General features: G+C 48.6%; 1 protein-coding gene across 1 annotated transcript; it reads left to right on the plus strand.

Moving 5' to 3' along the window:
• The first annotated feature begins 4,753 nt into the window (after window positions 1–4,753).
• SSTR2 (somatostatin receptor 2) lies at window positions 4,754–10,987 on the plus strand. The gene is made up of 2 exons (XM_066234997.1): window positions 4,754–4,980; window positions 8,823–10,987. The coding sequence occupies exon 2, from the start codon at window positions 8,912–8,914 to the stop codon at window positions 10,022–10,024; it is 1,113 nt and encodes a 370-aa protein (XP_066091094.1). The 5' UTR covers window positions 4,754–4,980; window positions 8,823–8,911; the 3' UTR covers window positions 10,025–10,987.
• The last annotated feature ends 9,657 nt before the right edge of the window (window positions 10,988–20,644 follow it).

A 20,644-nucleotide genomic window follows, 5' to 3' on the forward strand; every position in this document is an offset into this window, starting at 1 on the left:
CTCTCTGAGTCTGGTGTCTTCACCTGTCTAATGATGGAACGTGAGCCATAAAAACCTGTGAATTTCTAAGGTCCCTCCCAGATTCTACGTTTATGTGTATTTCTGTCAAATTGTGGAAGGGAAGAGAAAAAAAGGAATATTATTTAAACCATGGTGTCTTTTAACCACGATCCCTGATTCTAGACTTATTTGGGCTAGTTTCCAGAGAGATTCTAATGCCTGCTCACTCTTAGCCCATGTGTTCCCTGTGGATCTAGGATGCTAATAGAGAAAAATGGTGACATGTCAAGCCAGACTCCTATCCCTCAAGGGGTGGGGGTGGGGGGGGGAGTGAAATAAGCTCTTCTGTATCTGAAGAGACCATCATCACATCCACCATGCCTCATGGCCAAAAGTTTTTATACAGGTCTAATGACCATATTTCATGTTTTCCAAACTAAACCCACGATGGCAGAAAGGATCTTTTATGTCCTCAGGTACAAGACGAGTCTCAGAGATTGAATGTGGAGGCTGACATCTCAATTTTGGTAAGATGCAGATGGTACGTGAGTGACCAGGGACAAAACAGCTGAAAAGAAGAGTGTCTCAGGAAGGCCAGGTACTGTGACTATGACACTAGGGACCTCCTCCCTGTACGTCTGTATGCTCTCCACTATAGGACTGCGGTTCTTTCCACACCAGCGGGAAAGTCAGACCACACCCTTGGCATTCCCACGGAGACAACAAGAACCACGGCGGCCACTTGGGTGGGTGTTCACCGTTCCCAGCCAGGTCCAGAGCCCCTGCCCAGGCGTTCACCATTCCCAGCCAGGTCCAGAGCCCCTGCCCAGGCGTTCACCATTCCCAGCCAGGTCCAGAGCTCCTGCCCAGGTGTTCACCATTACCAGCCAGGTCCAGAGCTCCTGCCCAGGCGTTCACCATTCCCAACCAGGTCCAGAGCCCCTGCCCAGGCGTTCACCATTCCCAGCCAGGTCCAGAGCCCCTGCCCAGGCGTTCACCATTCCCAGCCAGGTCCAGAGCTCCTGCCCAGGTGTTCACCATTCCCAGCCAGGTCCAGAGCTCCTGCCCAGGCGTTCACCATTCCCAACCAGGTCCAGAGCCCCTGCCCAGGCGTTCACCATTCCCAGCCAGGTCCAGAGCCCCTGCCCAGGCGTTCACCGTTCCCAGCCAGGTCCAGAGCCCCTCCCAGGCTCTCCTGCTTTCCTCCACGCTTCCTGGCAAGGCTGACGTCCGCTAAACTGATGGCGGGGTAACAACTTCCCCCATCTGCTTGATGAGGCCACTGAGAGACACAGTGACCTATTTGGGACTGTGTGCTCACCTCAGCACTTCCAGGCTGTGGATTTCTCACCAAGAGGGTGACCCAGGAGCAGCAGCCATGTGCCAGGCTGAGCACTGGCTTGGTCCTTTGTCCTGCTCCTGTTCTTAATTTCCTGCTGTCTTTTGTCTCCCTGATAACTGCTGGAAGAGGGAAGGGTACTATTTAATTGCTTTAAAGATATCAAACAAGCCAGCACGGAGGTTATCTGTGCCCCAACCCCTCAATTTTTCTGGCTCAAGGTTTGGTTACTTAGTTACATAGCCAAACTGAAGGGAAGGAGAAACAGTGGCCGTGTCGGTGTGACCTGTGGCCATGCAGACTTCGTTCAGCAGGTGGAGGGGAAAGTCAAAGAAGAGCCATTAGGAGTCAAATAAGGGACCAGAAACTGAGGGTGACTGCTGAGTGCAGGTGGCAACAAAGTCAAAGAGCGTTTTTGAGGGATTTGGGGTGGGGGGAAGAGGAGGCCTGCATTCTCTGGATAGAATCAGTAATTGTTCTAATTACTCATTTTCTCAAGGTCAATGTTGCTTAGACCTCCTTCATCCAACCCTGCAGTAGAGACAGGCATGCGCGAGGCCAGTACTTTTTCCAGGTTGGGCCCCCCAGCACCCTGACTTTTGAGAGAGAAATCACAAGGAAAGGACTCAAACGGGAATTTCACTGCATCAGACCATCCAAGGTAAAAACCATGGATGGAGGAGTTCACTGAGAAGATGTGACCACCAGGTGACCCAAGAGCTGGATCCTGACAATCAGAGACCCCCGCTCACTTCCATTGTCCTTAAAATGTGTGCCCTACCCACTGTTCCCACACTAGAAGCCACTTTAAGAACTTAGCCTTGAGAGAACAATATTGTGGCCATATGGATGGTATACATGATGGAATCCCATTAAGGCCTCTATGTCAACTTTTAAGATACTGAGGTCATTAAGATACTGAGGTCATTAAGATACTGAGGTCAATTTTTAAGACGCTGACAGACAGGTATGGAGATCTACTCATCTTATGGCCACCCAAAACAAGCCTCATATGGAAATTCTTTTGCTTATTAGAACTGCCACTTACCAATCTGGAGTGGTCTGCTCTTTCTTCAATCTCTCCTTGCCCTTCAAGCATGGTGGGGGGTGGGGGATGGAGGAGAGTTTTGAATTTTACCTGGGGAACTCCTGAAGTTGCAAACCAGCAAGCATACAGAAGGCGCCAACTAATCACCCAAGCTGCCTTGAAAGGAGATGGTTACTCAGCTGATCTTCCAAGAACAGACTGTTTTTACTGGTAGTACTTATATTTTAAAAAAGTGCATTGTCCTGTTCACAGTGGCCAAGACATGGAAACAACCAAAAAGCCCTTCAATAGAAGACTGGATAAAGAAGATGTGGCACATATACACTATGGAATACTACTCAGCCATAAGAAATGATGACATCAGATCATTTACAGCAAAATGGTGGGATCTTGATAACATTATAAGGAGTGAAATAAGTAAATCAGAAAAAAACAAGAACTACATGATTCCATACATTGGTGGAACATAAAAATGAGACTAAGAGACATGGACAAGAGTGTGGTGGTTACCAAGGGTGGGGGGGGAGGGAGGACATCGGAGGGAGGGAGGGAGAGAGTTAGGGGGAGGGGGAGGGGCACAGAGAACTAGATGGAGGGTGACGGAGGACAATCTGACTTTGGGCGAGGGGTTTGCAACATAATTTGATGACAAAATAACCTAGACATGTTTTCTTTGAATATATGTACCCTGATTTATTAATGTCATCCCATTACCATTAATAAAAATTTATAAAAAAAATAAAATAAAAAGTGCATTGTCTTCTCAGTCACCATAGAGGGAAGAGGGGCATTGAGAACCAGTAGTTTATTTCTATATAAATAAGAAAACTATGCATTGTTAGCTTTCAAAAGGATACATGGCTTCAGCATCAACAGTTCAAGACCTCTGAAAAGATAACATGGTCCCAGGAAAAGGAATGGGACCATGAGGGTGGAGCTGGCACTTCCTGGACTTTCCTCTTCTCTTCCTAGAAACCAGCTGAGTCATTGGTTTTAAACAAGAGGTGGCACCTGGTACTGTTGGAGCGGCTGTGCCCCCCAAGCATGCAGAGTTCTGGTGAGCTCAATTCCACTCTGCCCTTCCACTTCCAGCTAGTGGTGAGCAGGAAACCCTCTTCTAGTGAGCTACCTGCCCCAGCCCCTGCACCATGCATCTAAAGAGAAGCTGGTTCCCAGATGGGCTGGGACATGAGACAATCACCAGCTCAATTTCCTTCTAGCCCAGGAGACCCAAAATGACAAATTCAAGCCTCTTCAATGACCAACACCTCAGAGAAGAAGCCAGCGAAAACCCCTGATTTCCACCCTCTCGGTAGGCACCCCAAGATGCAGTCTGACCTAGCTGACTGCTACCTTATCCCCTGGCTCCCTCCCCTAGTCACTCACCCATCCCTGGGGCTCACCCAACCTGCAAAAAAGCCTGGAACTGGAACTTTTCAGTGATGTATTGGAAATCAGATAGCAGGATGGGCAGTCCAAGGCAGCTCAGCCCACAGAGAAAACTAGCTATGCTTGCTTTCTGTTTCCCATCCTCTGCCATTATGTTGTGTATGTGTGTGCGTGTGCACATGTGTGTCCTTGGAGGAGGGTAAGAAAGGAGAGGTTGCAGAATTGATTATGACTTATTAAACTATTGGAACAGAGGCTGAATCATCACAGTCAAAAAATAAACAGCTGCAACTTGATTTGACATAACTCCCACTTCAGGCTTGTTTTCCTCTGCTCCCTCCCGGCAGGAAGGAGGGTGGGTGTGCTGGCTGGGCTGAGCAGGTGCCCACTGACTCTTCCAGGAAGGGGACTGGTTGTGTGGCCACTGAACCTCCAGGATATAGCTGGGACAATCAGGATGAGTCTGAGCCTCTGTCTGATCCTTAAGATGAACTTTGGAATGCTAGGGCGAGCTCACACACCCTGGCAAGGCTCTTGGGCACTGCACGGAGAAAGGTTTTCCACCCTGGATCCATTTTCTCCCTACCCTACCCATGGCCAGGAGCCCGGTGCCCAGGGGTGACCCACAGTAGACAGCTCTGAAAACTTGTCAGACTGAGATGGCAGAGGTCCCAGAGACTCTGGTTTACTCTCAGTGGCCACTCCATCTGCGTGGAACACACTGGGTGAAACAGGACGGATTTTGTGAAATCAGAGGGAAGCAGCGCTTGTCCCTGCCATGAGCCTTGGGGAGGCAGACCGAAGTCGCTTGACACTTCACACCCCCGCACTCAGGTCCCCAACCCCGCCCCATGTGAGCTGTGACCGCAGCCACCGGCAGGATCCTTCGCTCGTCTTCCTACAGCACCCGGAAGGCGGAGCGAAGCTACCGTGACGTAACGGGGGGGGGCTGGGGAAATGTGCGGAGGGGCCCGCGCTCCACGGGGCCAGTGCAGGGGACGCGGCCACCTGTGCCCGGAGCGTCTGTTGGTGTCGGCGGATCGGCGCTCAGAGTCTGTGGACCCCGCGACCTCGCCGCGGCGCAAGGAGGGAGCGGAGTCCGCAGGTCGGGACGCCCAGCGCAGGTTGCGGGCGACCGACAGGCTTGGGGACAGCCGCTGGGCGCAAGCGAACGGAGCGAGCTGGTTGCAGCAGAAAAGCAAAGGTGAGGTGTGTTAGCGTGTTTGTGTGTGTGTGTGTGTGTGTGTGTGTGTGTGTGTGTGTGTGTGTGAAAGAGAGGAGAGAGAGAGAGAGAGAGAGAGAGAGCGCGCGCGAGAGAGATGCACTTGGGCACCTGAGTGGATCTGCGGGGCACTGTGGCGCGCGCCTCGGTGTGCCAGAGTGGAGGTCCCGGGGCGTGGTTCCCCGCCCTTGTGCCATTTAAGAGTGATTTTGGTGAGAATGAACGGCTGCGAGTGTCCTGGCGAGAGTGGGGGCTGTGGACCATGAGTGCTGAAACCGACGTGCCAGCACGGCCGCATGCCAGTGAGGGTAGCAGGCGCCCTTGTCCAGTCTTCGTCGTCCCCCAGCCGAGTGTCCAGGTGGTAGCTGCGATGGGGCAACTTCTCCCCCAGCCTCCTTTAAAGGGGTCCGACGGGGGGAGATCAAGGCCGGCGGGGGTGGGGGTGGGGACACTGTCGGAGCTCCTACAGGCGCGCACCCCGAGATTCGAATCTGTGAGGGGCAGCCGACGGAGCAGAGAAAAGAGGGGCTTCTCTCTGTTCCTTGCGGGGCCTGGTAGACGCCTCCCTAATGGTTAAGGGTCCGTTTCCCCAGCGCTCGGACGAAGAGGACAGTTTGCCTGTCTAGTGTTTGCCTGTCTAAGCGGCAGTCGCCAGCTCTCAACCGGCTCTGACGCCTCCACCCTCTTTGTCGATAGAGACAGGGGATACTGACATGACAATCTCCAATCTTCCCCTCGTTCTCCTGGAACTGGCGGGGAATCCTTGGTTCTAAGGGTCACCGGGCCGGGATGGCCAGGCGGTTGATTTTCCGTGCCAGCGCAGGGAACCAACGGGGCTGTCCGGAGACTCGCCTCTACCCCCTGCCCTTCTCACAGTGCCGCCTGGGCTTTTCCTAGGCGCTCTAGCGCCGGGCGCACGCACTTGGCTGCAGTCTCTCGGCTCCAGTGAAACTCCCGCTCTAGCCAACCCGAGATCCACTCGGGTTTAGCAGGCCCCAGGGGAAGTGGGGTGGGGGCTGAATGAAGAAAAGGTGCTAAGGAACAAGGAAACACTGAAGCACGGTAGAATTTAGGATCACCGCTTCCCCCCATGCCTGGTCTCCATCCCAATGGTCAGTCTTAGGCTGGTAAGCACAGCCTCTCTAGGAGAGGAGGAGATGCCTGAGATGATTCCAACCCTCCTCTCCAACAGAGCCAGGTCTCCCTGTCAGAGAAAACCGTCAACCAGCCATTTCTAGCATCTAACAATGCTTAGGCTGGAAAAATTAAGAAACACAAAATCTAACTTCCTGTGCATTTAATTTAACATAATTCAACAAGTATTGACTGCCCGGCAATGGACTCCACTTTAAACGGAGCAGAAGGTCTCCCTTGAGATCTTAGGCAGCAACTTTATTGTTGATGAAATGAATTACTGTGATTTAAACTCATTTCTTCCTTGGAGGAGCCCTCCCCCTCCGGACTGAGCCCCCAGTTTACTAGGTCCGAACCCTGCCAGTTGCTCCTCTCACAAAAGTGGAAAAATGCTACTTATCAGCCTATTTCAGGAAAAAAATGAGGGGTCCATACTGAGTAAGCCTCCAGCCCAAAAGGCAGAGTTAGGGCTGGAGACCAGCACTCCACCCTCCCTCACATGTTTGCACCGTCAGCATCCCTTTCCCAAAAGCACTGGACAGAGCTCCGGTGACCCAGAGGGCTTCAGTTTTACCCAGACATTGGCGTGTGACCTCACACATTACACAGATGGGACCCTGGAAACTCTAGTGACTAATTACACTCCACTGCAGGTGGCTTAAATAGGATTCTGGGTCTGTAGAATTAAAGGAACTGACAAGATGCCAGTGGAAACAACCCAAGGTAATCTAGGGATATTTAAAAACCGTTTATTTACAGCTTCTGCTTTTAAGAGCTGCCAGTGTATGCTTCTTACCTAGTGCAGACACCAAATCCCAGGACCCCCAAAATGCTTTGCGGGAAGGTCAGCCACAAAGCCCAGATCATACTTTACAGACAGATGTGTGGTGGGGAAATTAAAATGGAACGGAGGAGCAGCGCGCCTGGAGCGCAGAGTGAATCAGAGGCAAAGGGCGGGCAAAGCTGTCCCAGGTACTTACTTGTTGCTGTCTAAGTCCCCTCTAACTCATTGGGATTCCCTCCAAGCGTAAAGGAGCAGTCTTCAGTCTTCACTCAGGCACCAGGACAAGTGCCCTGCTCCGGGGAAATGTGTCCACTAAGTGAATCATTCCCACTGTGTGCTAACCTGTCCTTTGATCATCATCCCTCTTCCTGGAATGACCACCTTCCCTGCCTTCCTTGCCTCACTCTTCACATACTCCAAACGCAGCTCCAGCCTTCCCCTTGTGAAGCCTCCTCAGAATCCCCCAGGAGAGGAAGGTAATTTCCAGTCCTCTGTTCATATCTCATTGCAAGTCACGCCCTGTAGGAGTTGGCCTCCTTGCCTGTCTCGCCTGCTGGACGATCACCTGCAGGAGGGCACCAGCCATGTCTTGTTCATCCTTGGTGTACAGAATAAGGAAGCCCCCAGGGATGGTGTTGGAATGGCTGTAGATAAATCACTGGATTATGTGATGAGCTACTGTTTTATGCCTTAGGCCAAGCCAGTAGTTACAATTATTTTCTCAGCTTGGAGGTAAAACTGCAATCTGCCGCTGCCAACCAAAGCCCATGGTCAGCGGCCAGTTTTCCAGTCCCCTGAGGAGCAGTTGTGATGCTGAGAAAAGTGCAGAAAATGTGGGTATCCTGTGTTCAAATCCCAGCTCCACCCATTATGGGAGCAAGTTACTTAAACTCTCTAAGCCTCAGTTCCCTCTGTAAAATGGAAACAAGTCTCCCCACCTCCTAGGCTGGCTAGGAAGACCAAGGGGGTGTGGAGGAGCTACATCAGTGTTTGGGACCTGCCTCCTGTTTTTGTCCTTACTCTGCTACGGCAAGATGAAGACCATCACCAACAGGTGCATCCTCAACCTGACCTTCGCAGATGAGCTCTTCATGCTGGGTCTGCCCTTCTTGGCCATGCAGGTTGCTTTGGTCCACTGGCCCTTTGGCAAGGCCATTTGCTGGGTGGTCATGACTGTGGATGGCATCAATCAGTTCACCAGCAAGCCAGGTTTTTATTTTTTAATATTTCAGACTACAAATTGGTTCATTTTGTAGGCAGATGTCAATAAATTGGAGATAAATGAGATGGTGGAGGGAAAATGGGGGGAAGATAACATTTATAGAGCTCTGATTAGGAGCCCAGCACACTGCTGGATATTTTCACATACACTTCATCATTTAACATTCACGACACCCCCCTTCTAACAAATGAGAGTCAGAGCAGTTAGGTGCAGGGCATGAGGTGAGGTTACATGGAACCCTGGTTTGTTTCTCTAAAGTCCAGAATTTTTCCACTGTTGAGTTTTCAGAATGGAAAACTCCAAAGAAGTCGGCAGGTCAGCGTAGTTTTCCCAAGAACACCAGTGTCAGACACTCTGAGGTCAAAGACTGGATTTCTCCAACCTCTGCCTTTTCACATTTTGTACCAGTCAATTTCTTTGGGATCAAAGTACTTTTTTTTTTTTTTTTTTGCAGCCACAGTCACTTCCCACATGTGCGTCACCAAAGATGACATGATAAACTATGAAGGCTTAACCCAAACTCTTCCCCACTGTTGGGAAAACAACTCAGACATTCTGCATGCTGATGAGGATGGGCTAGTAGCTCCACACTGATGTGGAGAGATAGCACAGCTCTCAGTTGAAGCTGGTGAGAGTTTCAGTAGCCTCTGACTAATGAGCCAATCTTCCTTTTCCCCCCCGCAGATGTCACAGTGGACTGTTTGCCTCCAGGACCCATTAAGGTGAGACTAAGACCTTTGGCTAGTTGGAACTAGCCTAAGACTAAGGCAGCCATGGATATGGCGCATGACCTACTCAATTGCAGCCAACCATTGCTTTCTTCTCCGTTTGACTTCAATGGCTCAGTGGTGGCAGCCAACAGCTCCAACCAGACAGAGCCGTACTATGATCTGACCAGCAATGCGGTTCTTACGTTCATATATTTTGTGGTCTGCATCATTGGGTTGTGTGGCAACACGCTTGTCATTTATGTCATCCTCCGTTATGCCAAGATGAAGACCATCACCAACATTTACATCCTCAACCTGGCCATCGCAGACGAGCTCTTCATGCTGGGTCTGCCCTTCTTGGCCATGCAGGTGGCTTTGGTCCACTGGCCCTTTGGCAAGGCCATTTGCCGGGTTGTCATGACCGTGGATGGCATCAATCAGTTCACCAGCATTTTCTGCTTGACAGTCATGAGCATTGACCGATACCTGGCTGTGGTTCACCCCATCAAGTCGGCCAAGTGGAGGAGACCCCGGACAGCCAAGATGATCAATGTGGCTGTGTGGGGAGTCTCCCTGCTGGTCATCTTGCCTATCATGATATATGCGGGGCTTCGGAGCAACCAGTGGGGGAGAAGCAGCTGCACCATTAACTGGCCAGGTGAATCTGGGGCATGGTACACTGGGTTCATTATCTATGCCTTCATCTTGGGGTTCCTGGTGCCCCTCACCATCATCTGTCTTTGCTACCTGTTCATTATCATCAAGGTGAAGTCCTCTGGAATCCGAGTGGGTTCCTCCAAGAGGAAGAAGTCTGAGAAGAAGGTCACCCGGATGGTGTCCATCGTGGTGGCTGTCTTCATTTTCTGCTGGCTCCCTTTCTACATCTTCAACGTCTCCTCAGTCTCCGTGGCCATCAGTCCCACCCCAGCTCTCAAAGGCATATTTGACTTTGTTGTGGTCCTCACCTACGCTAACAGCTGTGCCAACCCCATCCTGTATGCCTTCCTGTCTGACAACTTCAAGAAGAGCTTCCAGAACGTCCTCTGCTTGGTCAAGGTGAGCGGCACCACAGACGATGGGGAACGGAGTGACAGCAAGCAGGACAAATCCCGACTGAATGAGACCACGGAGACCCAGAGGACCCTCCTCAATGGAGACCTCCAAACCAGTATCTGAACTGCCTGAGAAATAAACAAATATAATGCCCAGCTCTGCCAACCAGCAGTGTGCTCCCTGCCCCCACCCACTTCCTTCCTCCCGCCCATCACTCCTGGCTTCTAGAATAGGGAATTGTTTAGCATGAGTACAATTCAGAGAACAGTGTTTGAAGTTGGCTTGTCTGAGTGAATGATCTGTATTAAATTGATTAACTCCCCCTTAAAGTGAACATTCAAAGTCTGGAGAAGAGGCAGCCATGCCTTTGAAAGGTTGAAGCTCAACAAAGACAGAAAACTGTATCTGTGTGTTTGTGTGTTTAAAACCTAGTATGCAATCTTGTGTTCTTACATTTATACTTGTATATTCCTAGCTAGTACCTGTACAGTCATGCTCTCCACTTTCTGTGTTCAGACCCACAAGTAGCAAGTTCAAGTGTGTACAGTGCCGGCGGACACTTATTACAAGGTGGTACCCGTAGAGACGGACTACCCGTGGAGCCAACAAAGTTTCATCTTCAGGGATCTCAGTTGCTTGGATGTAAAAGAAAATTATAAAAGGAAGATATTTATGTATTCTGTTTCTTAAAGAGGGCTCCTTAAAATGTATACGCCTCCAGCCTCCCCAAACCTGAATTTGCTTCTTTCATTTAAGACACATTAGATCCAAGGAAGAAGCAGGGAAAAGGTATTTGAAGACCCAGAATGTAAATTTATTGGTTTCTTCCCCTTAGATATAATCAAAGAGTTATTCATTCACCCAAAAGGACTTAAAAGGTTATGGTCATCAATCAGTGCATTTATCAAGAGAAGGCCTGCTTTGTTAAAAAAAAAAAAATGGTCAAATTGCTTTAATTTTTCTTAAGGGAGCCAAGGAAAAGGAAGGGGTAGGGATCACTAACACGAAAAGCAAAAAATAGACTATGATTCTTATGGAGAAAGGATTTTATTCTCCCCACACTAAAAATAAATGAATAAGAATGAAGCAAAATTACGTCTTTATGAGAAAACACGAAACTGTGGGTTGTTGTTAGTGTTGTTTTTTATGCCAGATGGGCTTCCTAGTGAAAGAAAATGAAAATGCGATTCGACATCTCCTTCAAGGGTGTTTCTTTTAAGGACTCCAGACAAAGCTGGGCACTAAGGAAATCACAGTGCACACCAACTACCTGAGAACATTGTTTCCAGGACAGAAGCACATGTGCCAGCCAGTAACTATGTAGCATTACAGGGTGCCTGGCTGGGGGGTGCCTGGCTGGGGGGCGCCCCGTCGTCACACACAGGGCCACGCCACCATCCTCACCCACCTCGCATGCACTTTCAGCGTCTGCCCTTCAATGTCACAGGCTCAGCCGTTCCTCAGCCACTGTCATAGACAGGCACTTGCACCATCAGTGGCTTTATATTCCCCCTGAAATTGCAGATGAGTATGATTGATAAGAAATGAAACTGATGCCCCTTTCGTGGACTGATCACAATTTCCAGGGTAGGGAGAATTAACACACATGCAGGTGTTCGTCAGGATGTCGTCCTCTCTTGTTTTACACAACAGCTTCCCTCTCTGTGTCGCACACGCAGATTGTACGCTGTTTAAAAATGAGCTTTCCTCTTCCAGCAAGGGCTGGCTGACTGTGAGAGTGACGCGGAGCTCTACCTGTGCTTGTCGTTAGTGTGCTGCTTCCATTCCTGCCGCCTCTATGATCGATGCCACCTTGTTCCCCAAAGTACTGACTGTGGCCTAGAAAAATATGTTTGCTCAGATTTATGAGAGAAAAACCCATGTAAAAATAAAAAGAGGTAAGTATAAGATGAGGTGACAGGGCAAGTTGTTACACAGAAATCCACGCAGTGAGATCCCACACTGTTACTAGAAGGAAAGGTCACTGCCAAGTTCAGCTCAGGGTATGCTGCAGCCACACCTAATGGAGAATGACTCTTCTTCCTCCTCCTCCTTATCCTCCGCCTTCTCATTTTTCTTCTTCTTTATAAAAACAAGCCAAGGAAGGAAATGCAGTGTCCTTTCATCATCTAGTATCCTTTTCCTTGTGTCATCTTAAATTGTCCCAAGCTATGGCATGAACCCCACCAAAGCTTCAACTCCATATCCAATACTACTGAACTCTCTGTGTTACTGACACACAAGCTAACATCATTCAACACAGGCCACAATGCCGTATTACTCTCTCTCCCGACACCTTTCTTACTCAATCCACTTAGGTTTAGTCAGCTCTTCAGTAGCCGTACTAATGGAAGATAGGTAGTGGTAGGCATAATCCAGTGATCCGGCACCCCTAAAATCAATGGGGTACATTATGTTTTATTCTCTCCCACCACTTGGCAGATTTATCTTCATAATTAAATACTGAGTGGAGGCCATGATTAAATTTCAGAATTAAAACTGCATCCACATTTAATTTAAAATGTTTATTCCCTCTTTTGGATAAGAAAACAACCAGAGAGAGCAAGTCATCCTTGAAAGAGATATAACTCCAAAAGCAGAGCATACCTCTTTAAGTGGGAGAAACCGGAAGGTTGGAATTAGAGCCTCAATCAGACAGGCCCCGCCTGTCTGCCCCAGAAGTCATCCTGCTGATGGGCACTCAATGTACGCTGGGGACCCATTTCATTTATAGACTTTGGATGGCTGCTTTAGCCCCTCACTTCCCTGGAGGTTGTTTCTCTAACCACAGGGCTATGAGTGTTATAGAATTAATTTGCCCCTGGCCAGTTGGCTCAGTGGTAGAGCATCGACCTGGCATGTGGAAGTCCTGGGTTCAATTCCCAGTCAGGGCACACAGGTTCCCCCCCCTTCCCTTTTTCTCTCTCTTCCTCTCCCACAGCCCTGGTTCGATTGATTTGAGCACATCATCCCAGGTGCTGAGGATGGTGGTTGCTGGGTGGATCCTGGTTGGGGCACATGTAGGAGTCTGTCTGTCTATCTCCCCTACTCTCACTTAAAAAAAAAGAAAAAAAAAAAGAGACTCACCTGACCAGGCAGTGGTGCAGTGGATAGAGCATCAGACAGGGATGCGGAGGACCCAGGTCCAAAACTCCGAGGTCGCCAGCTTGAGCACGTGCTCATCTGGTTTGAGCAAGGCTCTCCAGCTTGAGCTCAAGGTCGCTGGCTTGAGCAAGGGCTCACTCAGTCTGCTGTAGCCCCCTGGTCAAGGCACATATGAGAAAACACTCAATGAACAACTAAGGTGCTGCAACGAAGAACTGATGCTTCTCAACTCTCCCTTCCTATGTCTATCCCTCTCTCTGCCTCTGTCTCTATCACAAAAAAAAAAAAAAAGACTCTATCTGCCTTGAAATTCTTTCTACCCATTACCCATTCTTGGTCCCTTGGAATGGCATCCCTAAGTACAAATTAGCATTTATTCTAAGATCGTGGCATGTCTCATACGACAACAATGAAGGAATTGGGTTTGAGGCATTTCATTTGAAAATTTTACTTGTTTTTATGAAGGAGGAGGAGGAGCCGGGGGAGGGGAAAGGGTTTTTTCTTGTAACAACTTCTCCTATAGTCTCACCTTATCGTTGCAGTTCTTTTTGTTTTTGCATGGATTTATGTATCTATCACAAATGGTCTGCAAAGAAGAAAATACAGACTGGAGGACAGGACTTCCAGAGCTGGCAGTGAATGGGAGCCTGTGTGCTTACACAGTTTAACCTCTCCTCCATGACGGAATACAAGTGTTGCCTGCTGAAACTTTCAGCCCCTGCCAGTCCTGGACAGGTGCTCCGTGCTGGGAGGGTGTGCAGTCTGGTCACCGAGAGACAGGAAGTGAATGGCTATTGAGATGCACATTTCTAGTCAGCTCCAAATGTGACTGTTCGGTCAAGACACTCACGTTACCGTGGAAGCCAGAAATGAACCTTGGCCTTGCGAACAAAGATGGCAAGAGAATCAGCATGGTTTCCATGTATGATTGGCCAGATCCAAGTGGGGTTTCTGAAACATGCATCATAAGAATCACAGTAGCTGGCACACTGAGCGTCTGAGCCTATGAGTAATGCCTTATCACCAGTCACTTGTCTCATCCACATTTTTGCCAGATTTAAAAACACTGAATTTCCTATCAAATGCTCTGTCAGAGGAAACCTTTACCTAAGTGGTTGTTTGGCTTCTAACAAGTAAATTTCTGAAAACATTCCCATAGGCAGAGTCTCTCTCTCTCTCTCTCTCTCTCTCTTTTCCTAGCAGCTCATTTAGAAAGTAGGCACCAGGAACTGGACTGTATTTACAGCTGAAGCCTTTGCTGCTCTGCTACCTGAGTCGGCAGACCATTATGGCCGAGAATAACAGCTCAAGGTCTAGCTCTCGTACCTCCCACACTCACTGCCACTTCCAAGGACGGCCTACTCCTTCCTTTAACCCACAGGTGGCCATACAGTTTTTCCTGTAGATATGTCAGGCTGTATGCATCTGGACCGTGCTTAAAGCCAGAGCTAAATATTAACCAAGACTTAACTGAGCTGAACATAAAACATCACTGGCTCTCCTGAGGTGAAAAGTGAATACCGTGTCATTATATGAAGCCAGGCCCAGGGAACGTCTGCCTCCCGTTGGACAAAGATTTTAAACATGAGATGATGACATAGAAACTAAGCTTCAGGTGGGTGGAGAGGGAGTTCATATGCAGAAGGGGAGAGGCTTGCTTTTTTATTTATTTATTTTATCTCTCTCTTCTTTCCTGGCATTATTAAAGGGCCAGATCAGGGGAAAAGACCTCTATGCTGGGATATTGGTGTCTAGTTGGGAGGGGTGGCTCGCTCCCAAAGCTGATCCTGTTAGGAGTAGAAGCAGGAAAGGAATGAATACTCCACTTAAAGATAGAGTTGCCCTATCCCTTGAGAAAAGCCTGTTGAGCAGCCTGATGCAAGGCCCACTTAAAATAAATCTGAGCCCTGGCTGGGTAGTTCAGTTGGCTAGAGCATCATCTCAAAGCCCAGAGGTTGCTGGTTCAATCACCAGTCAGGGTACATACAGGAACTAACTGCACACCTAGCTCCAGCCATACAGCCCTATATAACAAGCCTCCTCAATTTAATTTAACAAACAAACAAACAAACAAACAAAAAGAGTGGGAAAAAGGGTGTGACTGGTTTACTTCAAATCATCCCCACTCATCAACCAATTTAAAGCACACATTCTACTAATAGCAATATTTTTTGTGTGAGAAAAACAATACAGGCCCTGGCCCGTGTTTCAGTGGATAGAGTGTTGGCTTAGCATATGGAAGTTCCTGGTTCGATTCCTAGTCAGGTCACTCAAGAGAAGTGACCATTTGCTTCTCCTGACTTCCCTCTCCCCTTTCTCTCCCTTTTCCCCTCCTGCAGCCAGCAGCTCAGTTGGCTTGTGTGTGGCCCTAAGTGCTGAGGATAGCTTTGTTTGAAGTGCATCAGCCTCAGGCACTAAAAATAGCTTGGTACTCGAGCATCTTCCCCAGATGGGGTTGCCAAGTAGATCCTGATCGAGGTGCCTCACAATTGGGGAATCTGCCTCACTATCTCCTCTCACTTAAAAAAAATATAATCTTTGCAGGAAAATCATCCAAAATAATTTTCAAATTGATTCTCACCAAGGTTGGTGTTGTAATGGATGTTTATGCCCCCCCCCCCAAGCTTTCCAACACAAACCTGAGGTTGAACGCTTTAGGGGAAGCAGTAATTCCCAGCCACCAAGGAGATCAACAGTGGTTCTCTCCCTCAGCCAAGAGCACACCCCTGAAAGCATCCTCTTCAATGTAAACCAAGCCCTCCACTGGTCTGCATCCTGCTCCAGTCTATGGCTGGGTATATCAACATCAGCTCATCCTGTGCTTTTGGAGTACCTGCCAGGACACGATGGGGAAGGGAGCACAGTATCCTCTCTTTGATGAGTTGAAGTCTGATCCTCCAGTTTCATTCTCAAGGTTAATTAAAGTTAGCTTAGTCCCAGCTGTGCTGCTGCCCTAGCATATAGACACCTCAGGGCAAAGTCTCCGACAGGGTGGAGACTCACTTTGTTTGGCTTCAGCTTAATGCTCTTTTGCCGATTACAATTGTCTCCTAAATGTCTCTTCCAATCTCCCAGGTAGGTGGGCACTGCCTTAGTTACCACAGGCTTGCTCTGTGGGGCAACAGACCACAGCATGTGTCCACCTTTTGTTTTCTCCTGGATCCAAGGGCTTGTCAACTGGAAGGAGGCAGAATCGCATCGTTGGCCACAGTGGCCTTGGCTAGGGGCTGTCTTGGCAGCCAAGGAAACCTACTGGTCCTAGATATTTATTTATTTTTGTATTTTTCTGAAGTGAGAAGTGGGAAGGCAGAGAGACAGACTCCCGCATGCGCCTGACTGGGGTCCACCCAGCATGCCCACTAGGGGGTGACACTCTACCTATCTGGGGCATTGCTCCATTGCAAACGGAGCCATTCTAGCACCTGAGGTGGAGGCCACGGAGCCATCCTTAGCGCCCAGGCCAACTTTGCTCCGATACAGCCTTGGTGGTTGGAGGGGAAGAGAGAGACAGAGAGATAGGAGAGGGGGGACAGTGGAGAAGCAGATGGGTGCTTCTCCTGTGTGCCCTGGTCAGGAATCGAACCCGGGACTTCCACATGCTGAGCCAACACTCTACCGCTGAGCCAACCAGCCAGGGCCTGCTTCTAGATCTTGAATGTAACATTTCCAGTCTGGCTGAGCAGTTGTCAGCCACATGGTTCTGGGCTGCTGGGCCACCATGGAAATGGGCATCCAGAGGGTTTGGGATTTCAAGGCTCCCTGCCACCAAGACTGATGAAACAAATCCTAACTGCCAGAGAAGAACCAGAGCGAGGCCCTTCCACAGCAGTCACCTAAACAATGAAGCCTGTTGCTGGGAGTCAGCTTCACCACAGAGAGCACTGAGGTCAGTGGTGGCCCAGGTGCAGTGCTGGTGTGGAGACAGGGGATGCCACCTGGGAGCCAGGAGTCACCAGTTTTTGAAATTTAACCCATCAGAGTTTGCTTCCTTTAACAGTACCCTTGATCTATCTTTTAGAACAAATTCTCACATATTTATAGTTAAACTTTGAAATTAAAAAAAAATCTTTTCTCTTTAAAAATAAAATAATAAATAAAAATGGGCCTTGGTCGGTTGGCTCAGTGGTAGAGCATTGGCCTAGCGTGTGGAAGTCCTGGGTTTGATTCTCAGCCAGGGCACACAGGAGAAGCACCCATCTGCTTCTCTCCCCCTCCCCCTCTCGCTTCTCTCTCTCTCTTTCTCTCTCGTTCTCTCTACGCCTCTCCTCCTGCAGTCATAGCTCAATTAGAGCAAGTTGGCCCCAGGTGCTGAGGATGGTTTCTTGGTCTCTGTCTCAGGCACTAAAAAATGGCTCCAGTGAAATGGAACAAGGGCTACAGATGGGCAGAGCACCGCCCCCTAGTGGGCTTGCCAGGTGGATCCTAGTTGGGGCGCATGTGGGAGTCTGTCTCTGCCTCCCCTCCTCTCACTAAAAAAAATAAAAAAAATAAAATAAAATAAAAATGCCTCTGAGAACTCCACAATGCCCACCTGTCAACAACAGAAAAGGACACTTAGTTTTCACAAAACCAAGTTGAAACCGACTTTGAAGGACACAGTCAGCAGAGGTGTGTGACGCTGTGGGTGGACAAGTCAGAGTCTGGCCTTGTTCCTTCCCTCCATCTCTCCCTCCTCTGGGTCACCACACAGCCTTGGGCAGGAGCTGAACAAATCCCTGAGCAGAAGCAAAAGGCCCCCAGTTAGAATAGCCAGTTCAAAAAGGCTGTTTTCTGTCTGTTTGTAGGAGGCAATCAGCCATCCAGTCACACAAGGATGTACCAGGGACAGCCACCTAGCTCACCCTATTTATGGTGAACAAAAGTATCAGCAGACAATTCAATGACCCAGAATCGTCCAAAAGCCTTTTCTGTAGGAAAAGTCTCCATTTGCATTTCCAAGGGCCTGAGAACCACCCCAACAGGAAAGGTCAGAGTGCAGAGTGTATGAACTTGACTTTTAGAATGTGTTTAAAGATAGTTTAATGCATACCGGTTGATTTTTCCTAAAGCACACTTACCGTGTTCTTCATGTATAAGACGCACCCTTTTCGAAAAACTGGGTGCATCTTATACAGTGGTTGTAGATTTTTTTTACTTGCATTTCCTACTTTTTCGCGCTTGTTGTCTTTTCACTCATTGTTTTGCACTTGTTACCGGTATATTATGGTAGATTACATTTTGCCACATTCTGCCCAGAAATAGCTCAGAGAAGATTTGAGTACAGTGCTGAATTCAAGTTAAAAGTGATCCAGTTTGGCCCTGGCCGGTTGGCTTAGTGGTAGAGCGTCGGCCTGGCGTGCGGGGGACCCAGGTTCGATTCCCGGCCAGGGCACATAGGAGAAGCGCCCATCTGCTTCTCCACCCCTCCCCCTCTCCTTCCTCTCTGTCTCTCTCTTCCCCTCCCGCAGCCAAGGCTCCACTGGAGCAAAGATGGCCCGGGCGCTGGGGATGGCTCCTTGGCCTCTGCCCCAGGTGCTAGAGTGGCTCTGGTCGCAACAGAGCGACGCCCCAGAGGGGCAGAGCATCGCCCCCTGGTGGGCAGAGCATCACCCCTGGTGGGCGTGCCAGGTGGATCCCGGTCGGGCGCATGCGGGAGTCTGTCTCTCCCCGTTTCCAGCTTCAGAAAAATACAAAAAAAAAAAAAAAAAAAAGTGATCCAGTTTGCAAAAGTGAATGGAAATGGTGCTGCTGAACATAAGTTTTGTCCTTCTTCAACTGAGAAGTCAATTCAAGACTGGATATGGGAAGAAGAAACCCTACTGAAAACACCACAGCAGAAGAAGGCCATGAGAGGTAGGTCAGCAAAATGGCCTGATGTAGAGAGGGAACTGAAGATACGATTGAAGAGCAAAGGGCAGTTAGAATTCCTGTGTCCACAAAGATGGTTCAGCATGAGGCAAGAAGAATTGCTGATGAAAAAGAAGTTACATCAGCAATTGGTGCTTCAGGATCATGAAACAGAATGGACTAAGCATGCGTACACGCACCAGACTTAACCAAAAGATGCCCGAAAGCTGTGAGCAGAAGGTCCTTGAATTTCATTGTTTTATCATTCAATGTCAGAAGACACATCAGTGTGAGTTGGGACAGATTCCAAATATGGACAAAGTCCCCCTTCAATTTGATGTCCCAAGTAACAGAACTGTTGATACGAAGGGGGTGAAAACTGTAACTGTGAAGACAAGTGGACATGGAAAAAGCCATTGTACAGCTGTCCTAGCTTGTTGTGCCGACAGAACCAAGCTGCCTCCTATGCTGATTTTCAAACACAAAACAATGCCAAAAGAAGACATTCCTTGAGGAGTGATTGTGCACGTTCATGACAAGGGTTGGATGGATCAGGATGGGATGAAGATCTGGTTTGAGAAAGTTTGGAGGAGACCAGGTGGGCTTTTATGCAAACCTGCCCTATTGCTGCTTGAACAGTTCAGGGCACACATAACAAAAACACACAAAGATTGCCGCAGAGAAAAAAACAAAACTTGCCATCATATCTGGAGGCTTGACATCCCAGCTTCAACCCTTCAAAGCTGCCATGAGAGACAAATGGAACCAATAGATGACATCTTCTGGGGACAATTTGACACCAGCAGGAAGAGTGAAGAAACCAACTATAGGAGAAGTTTGTACCTGGGTGAAAAGATCCTGGGATAATATCAAGATTGAGATAATTGTCAAGTCATTTAAGTGCGGCATTTCAAATGCCATAGATGGAACTGAGGATGAGGCAATATATGAAGACAGTGATTCATCATCAGATACAGATGAGGACAAGCTAGTGAATGGGAGTTTTGACATTGATGAGCAGTAGTATAAATTTTATGATAAAAAAACTTGAGTTCAATAACTTTATGTAATACATTTTTTTTTCAAATTTTGGGCCCCAAAATTAAGGTGCGTCTTATACATGGGAATATATAGTACTCATTATTTCATAATCTACCCATCAGTGTCTGGCTGTCACTCACCAATAAATAGCAGAGGGTTTTTACAAACATAGATCAATCATTATCAAAGAAGACTGAAAAGCCTGACCTGGTGGTGGCGCAGTGGACAGAATGTCGGACTGGGACCCAGAAGACCCAGGTTCAAAACCCCGAGGTCGCCAGCTTGAGTGCAGGATCATCTGGTTTGAGCAAGGCTCACCAGCTTGGGCCCAAGGTCACTGGCTTGAGCAAGGGGTTACTCGGTTTGCTACAGGCCCCCGGTCCAGGCACATATGAGAAAGCAATCAATGAACAACTAAGGTGCTGCAACAAAGAATTGATGCTTCTCATCTCTCTCCCTTCCTGTCTGCCTGTCCCTATTTGTCCCTCTCTCTGTCTCTGTCACACACACAAAAAAGAAGACTGAAAACTCTCTCTCTCTCTCATACACCATTTCACCCATCCCCCCAGAGCCACCACCTACCCCTTTCTGACAGTGGTGACCATTAAATGGGAGCCTTTGGGGTTCCCTTCCATTGTCTTTGATGGCTTGATGGAGTTTTTTTCTCTGTCCCTGCTCTGGACACCTGGGCCATCCAGAAAAAGGCTTCAGTAGCCCCTACTACAAAAACAGCTTTAGCCTGACCAATGGTGTCACAGTGGATAGAACATT

The sequence above is a fragment of the Saccopteryx bilineata genome, chromosome 6 (genome assembly GCF_036850765.1).
Source record: "Saccopteryx bilineata isolate mSacBil1 chromosome 6, mSacBil1_pri_phased_curated, whole genome shotgun sequence".
Taxonomy (NCBI): Eukaryota; Metazoa; Chordata; class Mammalia; order Chiroptera; family Emballonuridae; genus Saccopteryx; species Saccopteryx bilineata.